The 23993-nt window shown below is 53.4% G+C and overlaps 1 protein-coding gene across 1 annotated transcript; it reads right to left on the bottom strand.

Moving 5' to 3' along the window:
- Positions 1-643: 643 nt before the first annotated feature.
- ADA2 (adenosine deaminase 2) lies at positions 644-23993 on the bottom strand (the record flags this gene model as incomplete). The annotated part of the gene is made up of 9 exons (XM_081248756.1): positions 644-1424; positions 1627-1829; positions 2248-2405; positions 4844-4952; positions 6422-6512; positions 7861-7988; positions 21316-21526; positions 22693-22918; positions 23681-23993. The coding sequence occupies 9 exons, from the start codon at positions 23991-23993 to the stop codon at positions 1325-1327; spliced, it is 1539 nt and encodes a 512-aa protein (XP_081104882.1). The 3' UTR covers positions 644-1324.

Below are 23993 nucleotides of genomic sequence, written 5' to 3'. Positions count from 1 at the left end.
CCCGAGGGTGACAGGAGTCAGACACGAGCGGGAGAAGAAGCATTTCCAGCAGAGAGACCCAGGCGGGCCCTGGGACGGGCAGAGCTCGGGACCCCGAGGCTGGAGTCCTGTGCGGGGCAGGATGGAGTGGGAGGGACCCCGGCTCACAGGGTGCTACGTGCCCGGTGGGGACAGGAGTTTCCTAAGTGCACAGACTTGTCACACTGGAGGACCCTGCTTTAATTTAACTTTTTTTAAAATAAATTTGTTTATTTATTTTATTTATTTTTGGCTGTGTTGGGTCTTCATTGCTGTGCACGACCTTTCTCTAGTTGCGGCGAGCAGGGGCTACTCTTCGTTGCGGTGCATGGGCTTCTCACTGCAGTGGCTTCTCTTGCCGTGGAGCACGGGCTCTAGGCGCGCGGGCTTCAGTAGTTGTGGCTCACGGGCTCAGTAGTTGTGACTCACAGGGCCTAAAGCGCAGGCTCAGTAGTTGTGGTGCACGGGCTTAGTTGCTCTGTGGCATGTGGAATCTCCCCGGACCAGGGCTCGAACCCATGTCCCCTGAATTGGTGGCGGATTCTTAACCACTGCGCCACCAGGGAAGTCCCTAATTTAACTTTAAACAGTCACTGCTCCGGGAGAATGAGCTGGAAAGGGCAAAGAGAAGAGAGGGAGCAGCTAGGGACTGTTGTGAGTCAGGCCAGAGTGTGTACAGCGGCTGGAGGGCAGGCAGCGGCAGTGGAGGGAGGGCGGGTGAGCAGGGGCAGCAAGGCCTCCTCTGACCACCTCTGCGCCGCGTGGACGGAGATGCCAGTCACCGAGACGCCTGGGAGGGAAGCATTGCTCGGAGCCAGTCTCCGAGGCTCCTGTGGGCCATCGAGTGTATCGACTGGGAATCATCCACAGGTTTGGGAATCATCCACAAGTACGTGGTTTCTAAAGGGAAGGAGTGGACGAGACCACCCAGGAGAAGAGTGTGGAGTGAAGAGAGAAAAGGGGAGGGAAGCAGCCGAGACAAGAGCGCAGGGCTGAGCTGAGGGACGCCCACCCGAGATCAGGCCAAGAGGAGCCTGGGGACAGGGACCCCCGGGAGCTGTGGCCAGAGGGAAGCAGGAACCTGGAAGGGTTGTGTCACTGAGGCCGAGGGAGGACATTCCACGAGGTGTGTGGGGTCCACGGATGAGGCTCTGAGAGGTTGGGCAAGGTGGAGGCGGAGGGTGGCCTTCGCAGGTCGGTTCTGGTAAAGAGACGGAGGTGACTTCCATGGGTTCTGGACCGGCTGAGAGAAGGTGAGGCCGGGGCGGAGGGAAGCAGAGGCAGCGGGTGACAGACGGCCGTCTCCTCACTTGGGGCCCCTTGCCAGCTGGGCCACAAACTTCTGCCACCTCTCCTCCCAGGTCGCCATGGCCAACTGCTTCTCCGGCTCTGACAGGGTGCTGTACCTGTGGGGGAGGGGTGCCCGGGTCAGCCTGGGGAGGGGCGGGAGGGGACCTCGGATGCTGGCAGGGCACCATGTCCCCAGCCCGAGAGCAGTCACAGGCTAAGAGACGATGCGGAGAAGCGCACGGAAAGCCTCAGGCCTCCGCCCAAACCTCGCAGCGGTCAACACAGGCGGTGACCAAAGAGGAGAACACGTACACCCACCTGATGGAGTTCATGGCCAGCTGTTTGAGTGTCCTCAGGTCGGCCGTCATCCCCCCGATGCCCATGAAGACCTCGTAGAAATCATAGGACAAGCCTTTGGCTCCAAAAGTAGCGGGGTCATCAGAGCTGATGACCATGGGGTACCCGGTGGCCATCAGCACAGCTGCAGGGTGGTTTCTTAGGTCAGACACCAGCTTCAGAACCTGCCCAGTCAGAGACAACCGTGCATCCATGAAGAGCTGTCACGAGGAAGGTGAGGCCGTGCGATTCCTCGTTTTCTCCACAAACATCTGGTCTCTCTTGGTCCTGCTCGCAGCAGCTGTCCTAAGCACAAAGCCCCAAGCAGCTGCGCGGCAGTGGGACCCCACACTACCCTCTGCGTGTCCGTCCCGGGCCCCTTTAGCTTTGTTCACAGCTTCACCCACAATCCCGCCCCACTAGGGACCCTCATTACTAGGAACGGTTTAGGCAAAGTCCATTCCTACATAACTTCTCAAACGGGAGTGAGAGAGTGGAGGGACAGAGAAACCAAGGGAGTTAACGGAGAGATTATGCAGGAGAAAGGTTGGTCGTGGCTGGGGGAGAAGAGTGCCCTCCACCGGCCCCAGGGAGCCTGCGTACCTGGTTGGAGATGGGACAGACCTCGACGGGGATGTCCTTCTTCCAAGCCTCAGCCCAGACGGCCGGGTGTTTGCTCAAAGCAAACCCGTGGCCAATCCTGGTCGAGTTCAGTATCAGGGCATCCAGAACGTTTCTGTCTGCAGAAGTACCCTGCCAGTCTAGGAATAAAGGGGGTGGGTCTTCATTAGGATGGATGGGACCCACAGACCATCTGCAGGTGAAGGGCCCAGACTCCCCAAGCAGGAAAAGGAAGAGAAATGAACACTAACACAAGAGCGCACACGCGCACACGTTTTCCTTATGACGATGCTGAAGAGAGGTGCGGCCTGCCTATAGGTACGTATGTATGTATGTACGTATGTAACAGTTGAGGAAGTTGAAACCCACACGGGCTTTATACACTCAGGAAAGGTCCTCAGGTAGGAGGCAGCAAAATTGGGTTTCCAGCCTTGGCCTACCCGACCCACCGTCCATATTCTTTCTTTCCATTTCATGTTTGTTTCCAGAGCCGTTTTCTGGGAATTTTATGTGTAGGATCTCTACAAGAATGTGCTGCAGACTCGGTCACTATAATGATTTGTACGTACTTTAATTTCTATCTTTAACAGAACTCTTGGGACAACCCGTAGCAGGATGGCAACAGCCGGCAGGAACCAGCCACCCCGAGGCAGCTTTCCGCTGGCAGGGCCTCGCTGGAGGTGAGCAAGGCAGTTCTGACTCTGCCAGCCTGGGGGCGAGGGTGTGGGTGAGGACTCCTGCAGCTTCCCCCCGCCCCGCCCCGTACAAGGAGGTGCCCTGGAGGAAACAGCTCCTCTTTGGTCACGCCTGGTTGTGACTTCACTATGTGTGACCAAGTGGGGTGAAATCCCGGACAGAGAAAGAAAGCAGAGGTTGCTTATTGCGGGAGATCACAGAAGACCTAATTGTGAGACCCAGGTGTGAGGGAGGACCCCATGCCTGGATGCCAAAAGCATCCTGACTGATTCACATGTGAAATGTGAAAACTCCACTTTTCTGTTGGGAATGAAACCCAAGTATTCCCATTGCTGGTGAGGGCATGTGCTTCAGGTGGATTTTCACTAGTTTCCTAACTAATACTTCTTTTCAAATATTTTTTTCTTTTTAAATAAAGGTATCAAATACCCAAGTCCTGGCAAAATCCTCTCCTAGGACCATGCGTCTTGGAACTGAGATGATTTCACAGAGGTGAGTATGATTTTCCCAACCAAACCACGCGGTCTTCAAGGCTAACGCCCCCACTACACACACCCCCTGACCCATCTCCACTTCCCCATCCCCACAAACAATTCTTTAAATCTTCTAGAACAGCTTGGATCTAAATGAACTTGAAAATAATGTCAGGAAAAAGAGATTAACGTGGGATTTCCCTGGCGGGACTTCCCTCGTGGTCCAGTGGTTAAGACTCCACGATCCCTGGTCAGGGAGCTAGATCCCGCATGCCACATGCCACAACTAAGAGCTCGCATGCCACAACTAAGACCCGGGGCAGCCTATATAAATAAGTAAATAAGAGATTAGTGCACAGGAGCCTTCCTCTGGGAGATGATGCGAGACCCCAAGGTTAGAGCCCGGCTGTGAAATCCCGGCTCCCACGGCTCTGCCCTTGTCTCCTAGGTCTTCTCGGGTGGCAGGAGCCTAAGGTGCTCTGAGGGGTGCCAGTCGGGATGCAGCAGGTCTAAGCCCCCCAAACCTTCCCTGGGATCTGATGTCGCAGCTGTGACCGGGTGCTGCTTCTGCTGAGGGTTGACATGGTTTTTTGGGTTTTTTTTTTTTTGCATTACGCGGGCCTCTCACTGTTGTGGCCTCTCCCGTTGTGGAGCACAGGCTCTGGATGCGCAGGCTTAGCGGCCATGGCTCACGGGCCCAGCCGCTCCGCAGCATGTGGGATCCTCCCGGACCGGGGCACGAACCCGCGTCCCCTGCATTGGCAGGCGGACTCTCAACCACTGCGCCACCAGGGAAGCCCAAGGGTTGGCATGTTTTATTTAAGGTCTGGAATGTCTGGAGGCTGAGCGATGACCAGTGAGCCCGTAGACTGAGCTTTGAGGAGCAGAGACATGGCTGGGCGGATGGCATTTCAGAAACAAGGGCAGCCAGGCTGCCTGAGTGGGGTGGGGTCCCCCCTTCAGCCTGGTGGATGTGGACAGGGCCTCCCAGACGCAGTCCCTCTCCCACCACCCTCTGGCATGCCACTTTGCAGGTGGCATGGAAGCACCTCGGAAGCACAGTTCATGCCTTATAAAAAGGAGATCATCAGAAATGTTCCCAGCTCCTTACCGTGGACCAGTTGCCGTGTTTGGCTGGAGCCTTGGGCTCCTCACCTGTGAATGGGGGTAACAGCGCCCTCCTGGCGGGACCGGCTGAGAGCTGGGAATAATGTATGTGAGGGGCACAAACGCCCTCCTTCTCTGGGCGTTGCTGTCAGGATGGATGTGATCATGTACGTGAAAGGGACAGGTGCTGCGAGACGCCTTGGGGCTGTCAGTCCGCTTCCCGGTGTCCCGTCTGTGCCCTCAGAGATGGCCAGGGCCCCTGCCCATCACCCCCTCTGTCCCCGACGGGGTCACAGGCTCACCTGTCTCTCCGGCGTGGAAGAAGTAAGGCAGCTTAATGCCCAGTGAGGCTGGAATCATCAAAACCTCCTTGTAGTCATACAGGGAGTGGCCTGTGTCCTCTCGCCCCACCTGCAGGACAGAGTGGGGGACCTTGCTGGTGTGCCCTGCAGCCCTGTGCCTGCCAGCACTGCCGAGGCCTCAGGCACACAGCCTTTTTTTTTTTTTTTTTTTTGTTACGCGGGCCTCTCACTGTTGTGGCCTCTCCCCTTGCGGAGCACAGGCTCCGGACGCACAGGCTCAGCGGCCATGGCTCACAGGCCCAGCCGCTCCGCGGCATGTGGGATCTTCCCGGACCGGGGCACGAACCCGTGTCCCCTGCATCGGCAGGCGGACTCCCAACCACTGCGCCACCAGGGAAGCCCCACACAGCCTTTTGAGAGGGACCAGTAGCAGGACTGGGAAAGAAAAAGAGAGTGCGTTGCCCCGAAACAACTCCCCCCTTATTCAGAGGCTGTACCTCGACCCTCCCAGCCTTTGCGTGGTGTCCTGCACACGGCCTTCCCAGCCCTGCGCTCCAGCCCGAGCTCCTTGTTGGGGGAGAGAGAGACTCAGAGAGACACAGAGACAGAGACAGAGAGGGCGGGAGAGCCTGAGCCCTAGACCAGGGTCGGGAGGACTCTGGCCTTCGCCCCCTGGGGTCCCCGGGCCTGGCAGCTCCCGACAGCAATTGCACCAAAGTCCGGCTCTTCAAAGGAAGCCCCACCCCCAGGGGCGGGAGTGAGAGAGCCTTGGGAGAGAAAGCGGGGAGGGGCACTGACACTCTCGTGATAACACAAGCTGGGTGCTCAGCGCAGCAGGACAGAGAGCAGACCCCAGGAAACGTGGGGCTCGGGAGCCGACCCTTTGAACAACACCAGCCCGGCTTCCCTCGAGGACTGGTGCACCTGAGTCCTGTAGGGACCGGTCGGGAGGCGCCGTGCACAGAGGGGAAAAGGGGATGGAGAGGCCGGATCCCTTGTGCAGCCCCCAAGGACCCCAGGAGGACACACTGGTCCAAAGAAAACAATTCCTTGAGATCCGCTTCCGGGGCCCTGGTGGGTCTGAAAGTAAGGGCTTCAGCACAGTCTCGAGTAAAATGTGCAGATTCTGGAAGAGGGGGTCAGGGGTGCATTTAGCCAGTTAGATTAATTTAGCCTCTTAATGACATTAAGGAGTTGTCACCTGGAAGTGTGGCCTGGTTGTTATTTGGGGCAGGGGGGTAAGGGGGCTTTGGAAACAGCTGGGGTGAAGGGGGCGGGGCCGCTTTTGGATCCTGGATGGTGCGCTCAGGCCCAGCCCCGTGTCTCCTTCCAGACACCCCAGCCCTGGGCTGCAGCTTGAAGAGCGATGTGTCGTGGACACTGAGGCCAGAGCAGGGCAGAGGCCGGGGAGTGGGGGGCAGCCCCTCATCCTGGCCCTTCCTTGTTCTGGAGCTTCCCTTTCTAGCCTTTTTCTGAACTTTTCTGCTCTCCCTTCCCCGCCCCCCAGGCCCCGAGGGAGGGTCTCAGTGGTGCCGGCCACCCAGCTCTTCCCAGAGGGCTTTGGGCTGGGCCCATTACCAGGTCAAACCCCGCCACCATCCCGGGGAACTTGGCTCGAAGTTCCATGGCTGTCTGGATGGATTTCGTGATGGTGGACGCATCTTTGGACCTGTGGGAGAGATGGAGAGAAGCACGGGCGCAGGCTCCTCGGGGCCAGTGGGTGTCGTGAGCGCCCCTCACGGCCAGTCTGGCCTCATCCAGGGCACCCAGCCACCCTTCCCACACCACCCCGCCCCATCCAGGCTGTTGTGCCCACCAAGTGCCACATCACGCAGAAATTCTGCCCAAATCCATCCTTTCAAGGACTCCGGCGGGGTCCACAGAGAGCACAGGCTCTGGAAAGCCATTGGGGACGGGGACCCACAGGGTCAAAACAAATAACGCAGTTTTATTTGTCTGCATTTGGCTGAAGCAAAGCAGCCATGCCCGAAGCTTGCCCCCGCATCCCTGGGAGGATGGTCCTGGATGTGCCCAGCCCACTGCTCCCTGGGCACCTGTGAAACACCACAGGCCACCCAGTCCCTGCCAGGGCAGGTGGGCCTGTGCCCTGGTTCCGTCAGCAAGGCCTGGGCACTGCAGAAACCACACGACCAAAGTGTCTCTTCTCTCCCGCACGTCTCTCTCCCTTCCAGCCCAGGGCAGGGAAAAGGCGGGAGCGACACCACGGAAGCACAAAGAGAAAAGGCGCAAGTCCGTGATGGGGCCGAGGCACTGGCCCACTTGTTCCATCCCTGGCTCTGTGAGCCCCACACCTGCCCGCCCCTCCTCTGTGCTGGGAGCAGCTGCCTCTGTCCCAAGCGCCAAGGGGACACCCTGCAGCCACACTCCTGCCCCCGGCCCCCGGGAGCCTCCACCGTCCACCACTGCCAGCTCCACCCTGGCCCACCAGCTCCGGCAGCCCCAAGTCTCACCAGGAGGGGAGGGGGCTCCAGGGAGTTCTGACTGCCCTCCCACCTCCCCCGGCGGGGGGCTGAGCAGGCGGGGTCCGCCCTCCCCAAACCCTCAAGCTGGACACAGCACCGACGGTCCAGACTGGCCGCTTTTTGACAAAAGGGAGACCCTTCCTTGGTAAACCCCGAATTCCGCTGTAGGCTTCCTTCTCTTGCTTGGGGCAAGCGTGAGTCTTTCTTTGCAGCTCCCACACAGAGGTCTCCACACAGACGTGGCTGCCGTGAGGCAGAACCCAGCCGCAGATTGAAGCAAAAAACATTCAGGCAAAAACACTAAACCCATAACTGATGACCCATTCACAGCCTGGAATGATCTGGAAAGTTGCCACAGCTCTTCATTCCAGCCTGGTCGTGATTTCAGAGTGGATTCTGCACTCCCGCTACAGCACATGGAGTCCCCCGGGGGCTCTAGCCCCAGCCTCCCAGCCCCTCCTCACCCCTTTCTCCTCTCCCTCCCCCCCACCATGGCTTCCTAGCTGCTTCAGCCTCAGCCATGCTCGCTCTCACCTGTGATCCGAATAAATGAGTTTGATTCCAATAAACCCAGGATGCTCTTTTGCAAAATTACGAGCCACTTCTTCGTACAACCTCACCGACCACTCTGGGCTGTAGACCGTCCCGTTCAGTTCATACACCTGCGAGGGAAGCATGGTCCCGACCAGATGTCAGAGGTGAGCAGGGCAGATCTCCAGTCCCAACTGCCAACAGTCTCCAAAACTAGGTTGGACTCTGTGATTTCCTTGTTCAGTGCCTGTGACGGCCTCTGGGGTTGATCAGAAGTCCCAGCCCTGAATGGGATAATGCTCTTTGGGGCCACGAGGCTGGAGTGTCTGCCTCTTGTTCAGGGCTGGGTCCTGGCACCTGGAACAGTGCCTGGCACGTGGTCGGTGCTCAGTAAGCATTTGTGCAGCAAATGAGGAACAGGCCAGCTGAGGACAGGACACAAGCCACAAAGGGTGTTCCAAGGACCCACTTCATCTCCCCACTCTCCCACCCCGAGGCGGGGGACCCCTGAGGTGGCCAAGCCACTGGGGACACCAAGAGTGCAATGGTCGGGGCAGAGTAGGAAGAGCCAGGGGTGCACAGTAGGTGACACAAGAGAAAAGCTGCAGAGGGGAAATGCAGGCTTTTTGCTTGTCCATCTCTGGGGGTCCTGAAGGGTATCAGAATGTGCTACCCCCAAAGATCCCACTTTTACATAAGGATTATTTTGAGCTGAAGGCAGTTAAGAAGCACAAAAGCAGACAGAGCTCTGTGCCCTCCTTTCTGCCTCAGAGCAGGACATATATTTCTGTCTGTGAAGGCGCCCCCTTCCAGCCCCCATATTCCAGGAGAACAGCCCTTATCACTGGAGACAGAAACTGGGCTCCAAGCTGGATCTGAACAGACAAACCTGACTAAAATAACCCCTGTCTTCTATTAGTTCCCCTGTACACTTACCTCCCCACAATTTACTGCACCTGGAAGCCCACACCTTTTTTCCTTTGTCTTATTGCTTTTCCACAATTTCTCACCATTTGTTAAAATACTGTAGTACAGGGGCCTCCCTGGTGGCGCGGTGGTTGAGAGTCCGCCTGCCGATGCAGGGGATATGGGTTCGTGCCCCGGTCCGGGAGGATCCCATATGCCGCGGAGCGGCTGGGCCCGTGAGCCATGGCCGCTGAGCCTGCGCATCCGGAGCCTGTGCTCCGCAAGGGGAGAGGCCACAACAGTGAGAGGCCCGCGTACCGCAAAAAAAAAAAAATACTGTAGTATATAAGAACCTGGTCTACCTACTTCTTTGGGTCTTCACTTCTGTTCTATGAAGGTCTCCGTGCACGTAAAAATTAAACGTTAACATCAGATAAAATTTCTATGCCTTTTCTCCTGTTAATGTGGCTTTTGTCAGTTTATTTTTTATTTTTTAAATAAATTAATTTATTTATTTTTGGCTGTGTTGGGTCTTCATTGCTATGCACCGGCTTTCTTTAGTTGCAGCGAGCAGGGGTTACTTTTCGTTGTGGTGCGCAGGCTTCTCACTGTGGTGGCTTCTCTTGTTGCAGAGCACGGGCTCTAGGCACGCAGGCTTCAGTAGTTGTGGCACGCGGGCTCAGTAGTTGTGGCTCACGGGCTCTAGAACGCAGGCTTGGTAGTTGTGGTGCATGGGCTTAGTTGCTCCGCAGTATGTGTGATCTTCCCGGACCAGGGCTCGAACCCGTGTCCCCTGCATTGGCAGGCTGATTCTTAACCACTGTGCCACTAGGGAAGCCCTGCTTTTGTCAGTTTAATTTGCACATCCCAAGAACAGAACGTGAGAAGGTAAAGGAAACTTATTTTCTTCCTTTCCTACTTACAAAGTTTTGTGGGGTTTTTTTGGCTGTGCTGGGTCTTCGTTGCTGCGCGCGAGCTTTCTGTAGTTGTGGTGAGCGGGGGCTACTCTTCGTTGCGGTGCGTGGGCTTCTCATTGCAGTGGCTTCTCTTGTTGCAGAGCACAGGCTCTAGGTGCATGGGCTTCAGTAGTTGTGGCACGCAGGCTCAGTAGCTGTGGTTTGCAGGCTCTAGAGGGCAGGCTCAGTAGTTGTGGTGCAGGGGCTTAGTTGTTCCGTGGCATGTGGGATCTTCCCGGACCAGGGCTCGAACCCATGCCCCCTGCATTGGCAGGTGGATTCTTAACCACTGCACCACCAGGGAAGTCCCCAAAGGATTTTTTAAAAGAATGCTTTTCTTGTTACTGATCAAGGCATTCTGTTAGAATCTTCAAATCTTTGATGCTGTACTCCAGCAGTTCTCAAAGGATAGTCAGGGAGCCGCTTAGGGTCCCCTAGACTTTTGCAAAGTCTACAAATTCAAAACTGTCTTCATAAAAATGTTGAGATGTTTTCTTTTTCACTCTAATTCTCTCAGAGTGTACAAAATTTTCCAGAAGCTGCATCATATATGGCAATATTGCTCTGACACAAAATAGATGGTGTAATTGTGTAGGCTTGTGCTTTGAAAATTTCTCAGTTTTAGTTTCTAATACTGGTTATATTGTACAGGATATAGTAGATATAATCCACATAAACAAAAGCCCTTCAGGATCCTCAAAGATTTTGTGAGTAAAAGTTTGAGAACCATTGTATTAACTCAACCCAAAATTATTAGCTGACGTCATCTTGGCATTACCCACCTGATCTGCAGAAGGGAAGGACAGAATTCTGCCCCGTGCCTTGACTGCTCCGTCATTACAAGTCACCTGTCCAGACACCCCAACTGGGTCGGAGATCCCTGAGAGCGGGGTCCGTGTCGCTTGACCTTCCCACCTCCTCTCCTAGGACCAGAGGAGGAGCTCCAGAAACAAGCTTTAACCTAAGAAGAGTGCTGTCTACTTGCACCTTTTTCTTTTCTTTTTTTTTTTTAGTTCTCCGACCCAGGATCGAAAATGCACCCCCTGTAGTGGAAGCGCGACTGGACCACCAGGGAAATCCCTACTTGCAGCTTTAAAAATACTAAGACAGGGGCTTCCCTGGTGGCGCAGTGGTTGAGAGTCCGCCTGCCGATGCAGGGGACATGGGTTCGTGCCCAGGTCCGGGAGGATCCCACATGCCGCGGAGCGGCTGGGCCCGTGAGCCATGGCTGCTGAGCCTGCGCGTCCGGAGCCTGTGCTCCGCAATGGGAGAGGCCACAAGAGTGAGAGGCCCGCGTACCGCAAAAAAAAATAAATAAATAAAAATAAATAAATAATAAAATAATAAAATAAAATAAAAATACTAAGACAGGGCTTACTGTACAGCACAGGGAACTATACTCAATACCTTGCAATAACCTATAATGGAAAAGAATCTGAAAAAGGATAGATACATATATATGTGTGTAACTGAATCACTTTGCTGTACATCTGAAACTAATACAACATTGTAAACTAACTAGAGTTCAATTAAAAAAAAAAGTGCTAGGTCTTTCCTCGCGGTCCAGTGGTTAGGACTCCGCGCTTCCACTGCAGGGGGCGTGGGCTCCATCCCTGTTTGGGGAACTAATCCTGCCTGCTGCACAGTGCGGCCAAAAAAAAAAAAAAAGTAAGCCCCACACGGCACGTTTTAGGGGATGGGTGGATAGACGGATGTTGGAGGGGCACAGGAGACAAAAGAACGGAACTTAAATATATAGATCAACACATGACATTCTGTCTAAAGGAAGATCCCTGGCAGGTTAATCGAGTCTGCATGGCTACACAAGAGGTGCCACGGAGGCCTGATGGGGCTGCACTCAGGGTGGTTTCCACTCATGGATTCTGTCAGCGGTCCCACTGCTAGTTCCCGTGGCACGGAGAGCCACAAGGGCAGATGCTGAAGCCGCATCCAGTTCATTTCCTGGTCTTCCGGCACCCCAGTAAGTCTCCCCTGGGGCCGTCCAGGCCCTAAGCTCATGCCCCTCTGGCCTCCAGCCTCTGCCCAAGAAACTGCAGCCTTGATGGGAGCACCAAGATGGGAATCTGAAAACTCAAGAGCCCCCCACTTCCGGGAGTGGAGACCCTTTCCAGTGTGAGACCTGCAGCCCCTCACAGCCGCACTGGTGCAGTTAGAACAGGCTCTGAAGCCAAGCCTCAGAGGAAAGTTCTCAGCTGGTTTGAGGTTGTGGTCAGCCTTCTGGGTTCAGGCTCCAGTGAGATACAATATATTCCAAGCCAATCATACCTCAGAGGCTTGTTGCAAGGATCAAATGAGTTAATATTTGTAAAGCACTCAGAAATGATAACTAGGTCATATGGTAGTTCTATTTTTAGGGGTTTTAAAAAATAAATTTATTTTATTTATTTCTTTTTGGCTGCGTTGGGTCTTTGTTGCTGTGCGCGGGCTTTCTCTAGTTGCGGTGAGTGGAGGCTACTCTTGGTTTCGGTGCGTGGGCTTCTCATTGCAGTGGTTTCTCGGCTCTAGGTGCGTGGGCTTCAGTAGTTGTGGCTCACGGGCTTAGCTGGTCCGCGGCATGTGGGATCTTCCTAGGCCAGGGCTCAAACCTGTGTCCCCTGCACTGGCAGGTGGATTCTTAACCACTGTGCCCCCAGGGAAGCCCCTATTTTTAGTTTTTAAAAGAACCTCCATATTGTTCTCCATAATAACACAGCACTCCCACAACTGGGCATATACCCTGAGAAAACCGCAATTCGAAAAGATACATGCACACCAATGTTCACTGCAGCTCTATTTACAATAGCCAGGACATGGAAGCAACCTAAATGGCCATCGACAGATGAATGAATAAAGAAGATGTGGCACATGTATACAATGGACTATTACTCAGCCATGAAAAGGAACAAAATTGGGTCATTTGTAAAGACATGGATGGACCTAGAGTCTGTCATACAGAGTGAAGTTAAGTCAGAAGGAGGAAAACTAATATCGTATATTAACACATATATGTGGAATCTAGAAAAATGGTACAGATGAACCTATTTGCAGGGCAGGAATAGAAACAGAGACGTAGAGAATGGACATGTGAACAAAGTGGGGGAAGGGGTGTGGGATGAACTGGGAGATTAGGTTTGACATAAATACGCCACCATGTGTAAAAAAGATAGCTAGTGGGAACCTGCTGTATAGCACAGGGAGCTCAGCTTAGTGCTCTGTGGGGACCTAAATGGGTGGGATGGGGGGCGTGGGAGGGAGGTCCAAGGGGGAGGGGATATGTGTATACTTATAGCTGATTCACTTCATTATACAGCAGAAACTAACACAACGCTGTAAAGCAACTATACCCCAATAAAATTTTAAAAATGAAATGATAACTAGTAATACAGTGTTGTTATTAGCAACCTATCACCAGATGCAGAAAAACAACTGAAATCTGCAGTTGTCCTAGGAAGATGAGTTACCATCTAAGAATGTAACAACCTGTAAGTACAAGAAGGGGTCTGTCATTCAACTAAGGCTCAGTGGTACAAAAGCGGCTATGTCCCTATAATAAGCCCCCTTGGATTAAAAACACATTGGACTCAATTTAGATGATCTCAAATCTTACAGTTTACTTGAGGCAGTGTAAATTTGTGGGGAAGTTATTCAAACTACATACTACTTTCATAAACTAGTATAAGATTACAAATTCCCGTTGTCTATGATATTATGGAATTAAAGAATTTGAAGCTGACGGAACAGAAAGAAAATTTGGGGGCAGTGTTGCTTAAGGTCACACAATTAGTTTGTGTCAGACCAGAAACTAGGACTCAGAAGCTCTAGTTCCGAATACAACCAGCTTTCACTTCTAGAGCCTGATTCACTTAAAAAGCATTAACTGAGCTCCTACTATGTGCCAGGCATAAGCCAAGAGCTTTCATTTAATCCTCAAAACTGCACTGTTAAGTAGGTCTTATGTTACAGATGAGGATTTTGAGGCTCCCTGGCTGGAGTGGGGGGCTGGGGGTCGGCGGCATCGCGGTGGAGGGGCGATGTCTCAAAGTCTCCAACCACCTAGTGAGGAGAAAATGCCTGGATCCCACGCCGGATTCATTAAATCAGATTCTCTGGGGGTAGAACCTGTTTTTTTTAAACTCGCCCAGGTGATTCCCATGTAATAATTCACCTCTAGGCTGAAGATCTATCATTTTTGTCAATTTCACAGCCCCGTTAAGAGCACAACCACAGCCTAACATGGTAGGAAAGTGCGGCCATCAGGATTCTGCAGAGCGACACCAATGACGTGAAACACGGGGTCACTAGAGCAAAAAGCCAGGTGGGGTTTCTAATGAAGGATTCTGCTAAGAATCCAGGACAAAGCCCTGGGAGTGGGCAGGGGGAGCACTAGGACCGCTGGTTACACAAGTGACGGCATCCAAGAAGCCGTCCGCGAACGACCATCCTGAGCTCCCTAGGCCCCCAACGTGTCCCCCCCAAGACCGCCCACGGGGAAATGCCAGCTGGGCTAGCTCCTGTGCATAATCCCCTGGGAGCTCCTCTCGGAAGGCTGGCCCGACCCAGTCTGAGTCTCCGATTCCGGCCGAGGGGGCGGGGATGGGGCCCAGGAGATCAGACCCGCCTAGCAACTGTTGCTACGGGTGAGTGGCCTTTGTGATGGAGCATTAGTGACACAATAGGAGGCTGGGCAGTGGGATAGTCCATCAACATCATCCCAGGCCCTGAATTAGCCCCACAGGCAAGGCGGGGGAGGCAGGGGGCTCAGAAAAGAATTCCAGGGCAGACGTTTTTAGTTGTTAATGTGTTGATGGCTCCCCTACTCTGGCTAAGGGGGCGTTAGGCAAAGACTCCGGACTGCAAGGGCCCTTTGTTCCAGGGTCAGACCAGAGCAAACAGCAAATCCCATCCCCCTTAGTCTTCACCCCAGCCCAAATCCTGGCCGCCCTCCACCTTCAAGGAGCCCTGGCTGGGTGCCGGAGGAGGTGGGGAGAGAGGTTAGCTGGGCAGGTCCCCAGGGCAGACCCCAGAGCCAAGTGTCCCCAAGGGGCGTGGGGAGGGGGGAGGGGGGAGGAAGCAAGGTCCAATTCCTTGCAGCTTCCCCAAATACCTCCCCAGGGGCTCAGACCCTCTCTCCGCACCTCTCTCCCTCCTCTCCCCTTCCCCCTCAGGATCCCAAGGCCCCTCCCCAAGGGGAGGCCTCCCTCCCACTCCCCACTCTGCGAAAGCTGCCAGGATGTGCCCACAGGAAGCGACACCCCCAGGCCGGAAGCCCATCGGGGAGCTCCTTTTGAGATGCGTGTAGCCCCACAGGGTTTCTCAAAACCCAGCACCCCGGCCCCTGTCCCGTCCCTACTTACTGCCCACATGGCCTGGGTCAGGCTCTTTGACCTTTCCGAGCCTCAGTTTCCACTTCTGCAAAGTGCAGGTTGTGAGGCTCAAAGGAGACAATGCAGATAAAGTGCTTTCAAAAGGTCTTGAAGTGTGGCCTGGGTCAGATCATCTGCATTGGAACCAAGGGGCACAGGGGACAGGGGTGTTTAGCTAGTTAACTCGGCAGCTTCCTAGCCCAACCCAAGACCCAGGATTTGGGACCCTGGGAGGTCAGGGTCCAAAGAGCACCTCCAACTTAGTCCCATGTACACCTACCACCCTTAAGCGTGGTTATCACCCCTGGAGTCTCTGGAGGACTCTGCAGGGTCTGAAATGACTCACAGCCATTTCCCTAGCTGGGAAACCAGGGCTGACATACACACGGGGATTCAAGGAGAGGAAGCCAGTCCCAAGAAGGTGGGGGGGGGGGGTGCGGTGTGGAGGCAGGGCTTAAACCGGACTCCAGAGGAGGATGGGCTTAGGGGGCGGGGCCCAGGCTGAGCGAAGGAAGGGATTTCAGGCCAAACAGGGCACTGGCTAATGGCTCTGGGAGATGCACTGTCCTCCAACCTACACGGGCTAGTCCAGGGCCAGCTCATCTCTTTCCGAAATTCTTCTCTTAGTAGAAGGGGGACTGGACCCTCTCTTTTCTTTTGAAAGGATCATTTGTACCCAGGACTTATTGACTCTGCTCACAAGGCTGACGAAGACTCTCCTGGGGGCCAAGGTCAGGCCCACTCCCACTTCCCAATAATCAGAAATAGGTATGCAGGTCTGTGCTCAGCATTAAACCGGCAAACAATCACCAGATCCTGGTGGAGATGCACACCCTCACCTGGGCCGACCTCAAGGAGGTGTGAACATATCCCAGGAAAAGGGAGTCATCCAGGATACACAGGAGAGTAGAGACCTGGAAGTGGGGGAAAGGGGGCCCTGACTCAGGACGGGAAGGACGGGTTCTCAGGACTGGAGCAGCCTCCACGACAGGGTCCCCTGACCCTTCAAGTCAAACTAGGGCAATAGAGTCAGTTTAGGGATCTCACCCAGGATTTAAAAATTAGACTCTGAATGCAAAAATATCAGATAGTTTGGCTTCAGGAGAAGTTAAGATTTGCCTTCAACCCAAGGCAATAGAAATAAAAACAAAAATAAACAAATGGGACCTAATCAAACTTAAGCTTTTGCACAGCAAAGGAAACCATAAAAAAACCAAAAAGACAACCTACGGAATGGGAGAAAATATTTGCAAATGATGCAACTGACAAAGGCTTAATCTCCAAAGTATACAAACAGTTCATACAGTTCGACAAGAAAAAAAAGAAACAACCCAATCGAAAAATGGGCAGATTTTAATAGACATTTCTCCAAAGAAGACATACAGATGGCCAGTAGGCACATGAAGAGATGCTCAACATCACTAATTATTCGAGAAATGCAAATCAAAACTACAGTGAGGTGTCACCTCACACCAATCAGAATGGTCATATTAAAAAGTCTACAAATAACAAATGCTGGAGAGGGCATGGAGAAAAGGGGACCCTCCTCCACTGTTGGTGGGAATGTATGTTGGTGCAGCCACTATGGAGAACAGTATGGAGGTTCCTCAGAAAACTAAAAATAGAGCTACCATATGATCCAGCAATCCCACTCCTGGGCATATACCTGGACAAAACTATAATTCAAAAAGATACAAGCGCCCCTACGGTCATAGCAGCACTATTCACAATAGCCAAAACATGGAAATAACCTAAATGTCCATCAACAGATGAATGGATAAAGATGTGGTACATATATACAGTGGAATATGAGTCATAAAAAGAACGAAATAATGCCCTTTGCAGCAACATGGACGCAACTAGAGATGATCATACTAAGTGAAGTCAGACAGAGAAAGACAAATACCATATGATATCACTTATATATGGAATCTAAAATATGGCACAAATGAACCTACCTACAAAACAGAAACAGACTCACAGACGTAGAGAGCAGAACTGTGGTTGCCATGGTGGGGTGGGGGAGAGGGATGGCCGGGGAGTTTGGGGTTGGGCTGGGAGATGCAAACTCCTACATTCAGAATGGATAGACAAGAAGGTCCTACTGTACAGCACAGGGAACTATATCCAGTCTCCTGGGATAAACCATAATGGAAAAGAGTATTAAAAAAAGAATGTATAGGGCTTCCCTGGTGGCGCAGTGGTTGGGAGTCCGCCTGCCGATGCAGGGGACACGGGTTCATGCCCCGGTCCGGGAGGATCCCACATGCCGCGGAGCGGCTGGGCCCGTGAGCCATGGCCGCTGAGCCTGCGCGTCCGGAGCCTGTGCTCCGCAACGGGAGAGGCCACAACAGTGAGAGACCCGCGTAACGCAAAAAAAAAAAAAAAAAAGAATGTATATAAATACACTACCATGTGTAAAATAGATAGCTAAAGGGAACTTGCTTAGCACAGGGAGCTCACCTTGGTGCTCTATGATGGCCTAGTTGGGTGGGATCGTAGGGGGAGGTCCAAGAGGGAGGAGATGCGTGTATGTGTATGGCTGATGCACTTCACTGTGCGGCAGAAACTAACACAACATTGCAAAGCAGTTATACTCAAAAAAAAAAAAAAAAGAATGTATATATGTGTAAAACAGAGTCACTTTGCTGTACAGCAGAGACTGGCACAGCATTGTAAATCAATTATATTTCAATTAAAAAAAATTGTCTTCAAGAGAGAATTTACTGATGTGGAAGCATACGTGACTGGTCTGATTGATAATTTTCTCTGAAAACTGCATTCTGACTTTCTTGTGTGTACATCTGTCTCTTATGACTTTGGTCAATGTGTGTCAGTCCTCTGGAGCCCTTTTACTTCTGGGTGTACAAACAGTAAAATTTCTGAGCCAACAAAGACCATGGAATATGGTAACAAAACCAAAATAGTGCCACCCTTGAAGTCAGTCCAAATTATTGAGTGTGGCAAGGCCTTGGCACACTCAATAATTTGGATGAATGACAGACCAGTTTGGATACTGTCGGGGAAGCGCTCTCAGCTGGACGTCACATCTGTTCCCATCAAACACTCCGCAAACATTCCAAGCTTTATAAACCTTGTCTACCCTCACACCCCAACTCGGCTCCACGAGCGGTTTTGGTGCCACAGCTCCTGGGGCTCCCGCATCGAAGGGTCAGGGGAAGTTCCCTCCACCCTCCTTTGTCAAAGGCCTTGGGTCCCCAGTGCGGAGTCCAGCCCAGGGACCCAGGTCCTCCTGTCAATCTTTAACTTGGTTAATCAGCCTGACTGTTGCCCTTGGGATTGCAGGTCGGCTTATTAGGTGTCACCTTTGTGTCCTGGCCTTTAAATTTCTCCAAACTGGGGGAAAGAGAGAGGACTTGTTTGGGGCCCTTTCATGTTGGGGGGGAGGCCTGGCCCCCCCTTTGGCCCACCCAGCCTTAGGTAGTGCTGTTATCAAAACCTTTGTTTTAATCCCATCAATGTCCATTGTATTCATCCCATTTCTTTTTTTTTTTTTTTTTTTTTTTTTTTTGCAATACGAGGGTTTCTCACTGCTGTGGCCTCTCCCGTTGCGGAGCACAGGCTCCGGACACGCAGGCTCAGCGGCCATGGCTCACGGGCCCAGCTGCTCCGTGGCATGTGGGACCTTCCCGGACCGGGGCACGAACCCACGTCCCCTGCATCGGCAGGCAGACTCTCAACCACTGCGCCACCAGGGAAGCCCGTCATCCCATTTCTTAATAACCATCTATAGATTCCCACACTGCTGGGACCAGTCCTGTGACTCTCCCCTTAATGACCCTTTACAAATGTCTATCCTGTTGGAAAGAGTCCCGACCTCACCCTTCTTTTCACTCCCTTGTTAATTAATGGACCGTTTTTATTAGCATCTGTAAGACCCATGAGGCGAAGCTAGGACACTGAATTCCATACGGCTTCCCAAACCATTTTGTTCGTTTGAGTTAAGGTAACCTTTTGGTCTTAACATTGGTACCAATAAAACAGGTGTTTACAAGGAGAGGTCTCTAAAAAATTTACCAATTTAGAAGTTTTTCCAGTTCAAAGTATCCCTCCTCTGGCCATTGACAGTAAGATCGTAATACCAACTCACACCATAAGGCTTCCGTTGGCTTAACCATGAACAGAAGAGGTGTCGCAGGAGAGTGCAAAGGTCGCAGCTTCACAAGCTCCAGAAAGTTCACCCCCAAGGATGGTCTAAGGAAGCAAAGGCGGCCGTGAAGGTTGAGATGACAGAGGCCCCTTGTGACAAACCCCCGGGAGCCGGCACAGTCGGACAAGGACGCTGGTTGCAAGCCCAGGTGTGGCCTGTGCTTCCGACCAGAGGTGACAGCTAGGAATCCCAGTCTATCCGACTGGCCACCAAATGCCCTGGTACCTGCGCCTTCCGGACGGCAGGACCAGCAAAGCTTTCTCACGGGTGCTGAGGCCAAACTCTCAAGACATAGAACAAGAAAAAAGTAAAACCAATCAGACCAATGGTTTTCCTCCTTATGACACAGAAGACAGAAACATAGAAAAACAACGACCATCTCTGGGAGGAAAAGGATTCACAAGCCCAGAGCTCTCTTCCAAACTCACTGACCCAGAGGCCCTAAGGCTCAAGAACTAGCTCCACAAATATTTTCTCCTGCTAATCTGATTTTAGAAAAGAGAAAAAGGACTCTTACCACTCCTGTTTCCAAAAGCCCCTGCAGGCAGAGATCCAGCAGACTGACAGGATAAGGATTCTCACCTTCTGCCAGGATCTCTGAGATGCAGGAGCCTGGGGCCAGGGCTGTCCAGCCAGTAAGGTTGAATCCAGCTGCCTAGACCAACTGGCCAACTGTCAGGGTGTAGGGGGGACATTTCCATCTACCCTCCGAGGTTCTGGCTGGTCTGAGAATTAAACTGACATGAGACAGATTACCAGGAGAAAATCCAGCAAAAGTTTAATAACAGCTCTACGTGGGAGAGACCCAGGAAGACTGGGCCACTCACCCAAATGGCTGAAGCCCTCACCTTAAATACCATCTTCAGCTCAAGACAAAAGAGGATGTTGGGGGTAGGGGTTTGGGACTTCAAAGGGGAGGAAGGCAATTCACAGGGTGATAAAAAGCAAGTGTTTGGTAAACACATGTTTGCTGGGCCAGCAGGGACAGTGGGACAGAGTGGACTCTGGTGTCCAGGCCCTGAGGGGTCCCCCGACCACACCTGGCCGTAGTCTCTGCAGAGACTCTGGTACAGCTCTGTGCTGAGAATAGGCCCTTTAGGTGCTTTTAGACACTTAGGGGGAAGGTCAAAGTCTCTTCCTAAGTCTTTTGGGCCTTGATTGTTTCAGCTTGAAATAATCCACATGCCAAAGTGACCCTTTTGGGGGCGAGTATGCTCCCCTACAGCGCAATGCACACACTCTTGTGAGCCCCCTTAAAGGTACTGGAAGAGCCTTCCAGTACCCCGGCTACTCCCTCAACAGCACTTGACCCACCAGGACTCCCTGTGGGACGCCTCCCCAGCCTGGAGCCCCAGCCACCCCGCTGCCTCCCCCAGCTCAGGTCTGCAAAGCTGAGGTCAGCCCGTCTCAGGTACCTGAGACCCCATCACCCTTTGCTTCTGGCCAACATGCAAGGTCCTAGTGAGCGATTTGTTAATATTTTGACACTTTGGGATACTTTTGGACTCTTCTCAATCTTTTCCTTTTCTTTCTCTTTGACCTTTCTTCCTCAAAGTCAAATCAAATGTCTCTGTTGTCCCTAGAAGACCCGGTGCTCCACAGAGAGGGCCCCCAGGAACTCACCAGACCCCACTCTACCTGCAACTAGACCCATTTACCAGATGAAAGGCTCAGCGGGCCTTGCACCAAGGGCATCGTCCTGTGGGACTCACAGTAGCGCATTTGGATAGGAAAGGAGACGGTCAAGGATGGTCTGGGCACGAGGCACTGCCCAGAGTCCAGGACAGGTGCCGAGGCATCAGCAGGCCCTGTGCGTGTGGGGGGGAGCTGGGCCGTGGGGATCCCGAGGGAAGGGAGGTGACGGGCAGTGAGGGGCACGTGCCCAGTTTTTCAGGGCCAGCCCAGGGCTTCTTGCTCATATGGCCTCCGGAAAGGCACCAGGCCCCTTGGGGGTGAAGCCGGCCCTCGTTCCTGTGCAGCACTAGGGTGGGGAGCCCGTGAAGCCTTACAGGGTGAGAGCAGAGAGTCCAGCCTGAGCAGAGGAGAGCAGAGACGGACTCACCGGGTACAGCATGGTTCTGAGCTCCAGGTAGAGCACGTTGTCCTGGTAGAACTCCTCCAGGCCCTGGGAGATGTAGTCTCGGAATACCGGGGCGTAGTTCACGAGGCCTGCGATCGCGAAGAAGATGGTCTCGAACTTGGCCCAGACCATGTCTTGGTTGGCATAAGTCGCCTGGGGGTTCTCAGTCATCAGAGTGAAATTCCTCAGCAGGCTGTCAGGATACAAAGGGTGGGCAGAGGCTTGCTGCAGGCTGTCAACTCCGGCCTGTAGGACTCCTGCCCAGGCCCCCTGACGGAGGACCCCTACCCTGGGACCTCCAAGTGCTCCCCAGGAGACACCTGGCAGGATGCTCCCACCAGCCAGGCTCTGCTGTCCCCCTTGGCCTCTTAGCCAGGCTGACCCCACTGAATGGACATCTCAGACCAAGCTCTCCTCGGAGGGTGCTATGCACTGAATTGTGTCCCCAAAATTCATATGCTGAAACCCTAATTCCCAGTGTGACTGTGTTTGGAGCTGAGGACTTTTCAGAAGGTAATTACGGTTAAATGAGGTCGTGAGGGTGAAGCCCTGACCCAGCAGGGCTGGTGTCCCAGACCCCAGGGGTGCGCGCACAGTGAGAAGGCGGCCGTCTGCCAGCCCAGCAGAGAGGCCTTGGAGAAACCTGCCCACACCTTGATCTTGGACTTCCAGCTTCCAGGACTGAGAGAAAATACATTTGTATTCTTTAAGCCACCCCGTCTGTGGTATTCCATTGTGGCAGCCCCAGCAAACTCAAGCCTGAGGTCCGATGGAAATAATCGTGGACTTGGCAGTACAGGACACAGGTTACTTCCCTGATTAGCCGATTACCAGCTGTGTGGCCTTGGGCAGCCTCCTTAAAATGCAGGCTGAGCTGCATTTTCTTACTCATCAAGGAAATACCTCAAGAAAGCCCTCTGTAGATGGTTCTACGATTAGAATAGTTATTATAATATTTGTATACAAGTCTGTTGGGGAGCTGGCCATCAGGTTTTCAGGCTGTTTCATCCATCCTGGGCCCTCTTGGCTTAGGAGCTGGGAATCCCCTTGTCTCCGGCCTTACTGACGGTCCAGGCAAATCCCGTTCGGTGCAGCAGCAGTGTCGCTGGTCAAATCAGGTTTTTGTTTTTTTGTTTTTTTGTTTTTCAAATCGAGTTTTAAATGTACCAGGAACTTGCTGCGGATGGGAAAGGTGTTGAATGCCTTGGTGAAGCAAAGGATCCCATAAAGTTAAGAGAAAAAGCCTCCTGACTTTTTTAATGCCAGGTGTTTCTAGAAGGGTCTGTCCCACGGGGACACTGCACACGCCAACCCCACCTGCGCAGGTGCGAGACGGGTTCTTCCCGAAGCACCACCCACCTGTGGTCAAACTCGGTGACGTTCGGCAGCCCCTTTCGAAACTTCTCCAGCAAAACCCACGCGGGACATTCTGTTGTGTTCAGGGTGGGGGGAGTCGGGTGAGCAAATCTGAACTGCGGGGTCCCCCTCGGGGTGAGGCAGAAATAGCAGTGGGGCCTGTAGGTGACGTTTCTCACCAGCCAGTCCATGCTGACGATGCTGAAGTCGTGGATGTGTAAGGCAGCCCCTGCAGGGAGAGGGGCGGTGGGGGTGAGGAGAGGGCAGCGGGTGCCGGACCCTCTGAAATGCTGTCTCCTAGGCTATAGTCCTCATTTTGCCCCAAATAAAACTGAACTCCCAGCTCTCACGTTGTGCATTTTTTTTCCAGTGGACAGTAGCAATGAAATAGTAGAAATGTGTTGGGTTTTTTTGTTTGTTTTGGGGTGTTTTTTTGCGGTACGCGGGCCTCTCACTGTTGTGGCTTCTCCCGTTGCGGAGCGCAGGCTCTGGACGCGCAGGCTCAGCGGCCATGGCTCACGGGCCCAGCCGCTCCGCGGCATATGGGATCTTCCCGGACTGGGGCACGAACCCGTGTCCCCTGCATCGGCAGGCGGACTCTCAAGCACTGTGCCACCAGGGAAGTCCTAGAAATGTGTTGTTTATCCAGGACACATCCTCTTCGGTAACTTAGCCCCTGGAAAGGCTAGAAGAATGTATGCAGGGAGGGATAGGGTTCTTACAGGGGACGACTTCCAGCCCTGCCAGGGATGCCTGGTGATGTCCAAGCCCCCTCCCTGCCATCTGTCTGAGGCCGAGTCCCCTTGGAGCCAGGGTTTTGGTTTCAGGGTGGATGGCAGCCACGTGGAGCCCCCGCCCCCAGCCCACCAGCAAGGACTAGGGCTCAGGGCCCCAGTGGAGTCTGGGCTCCACTCAGAACAAGAACCACCGGCTCCAATTTAGTACCTCCTATGTCCCCAGGACCCCAGAACCGTCCCCTCTAGACCCCTACCTTTTGGCATCTTCTTCAGGATGTTGAACACCGCACTTTTCTCAATGAGGCTCTTGGCTTGGAAGAAGTGCATGCTGGGTGGGATGCTCCCCGCCCTCAGGGCCTCCTGCATCTCAGCCTCCTTGAGGGCCCCGAGCCTCTGGTTGGCCAGCTCCTCCTCCTGCTTCAGCACCAGCTGCCCCCCGATCCGCATCATCTTCTCTCTCATCAACAGCCGGTTTCGTGCTTCGTCTCCAGATGTGGCCGAGGAGAAATAAGACATGGCCACGGCCAGCAGCAGGGTGGGCAGGGCTGGCCGCCCTGACACGGACAT

The sequence above is a fragment of the Mesoplodon bidens genome (assembly GCF_964165515.1).
Source record: "Mesoplodon bidens genome assembly, chromosome: 11".
Lineage (NCBI taxonomy): Eukaryota > Metazoa > Chordata > Mammalia > Artiodactyla > Ziphiidae > Mesoplodon > Mesoplodon bidens.
The sequence above is the reverse complement of the archived record's forward strand: the minus strand, read 5'-3'. Positions and strand labels throughout refer to the sequence as shown.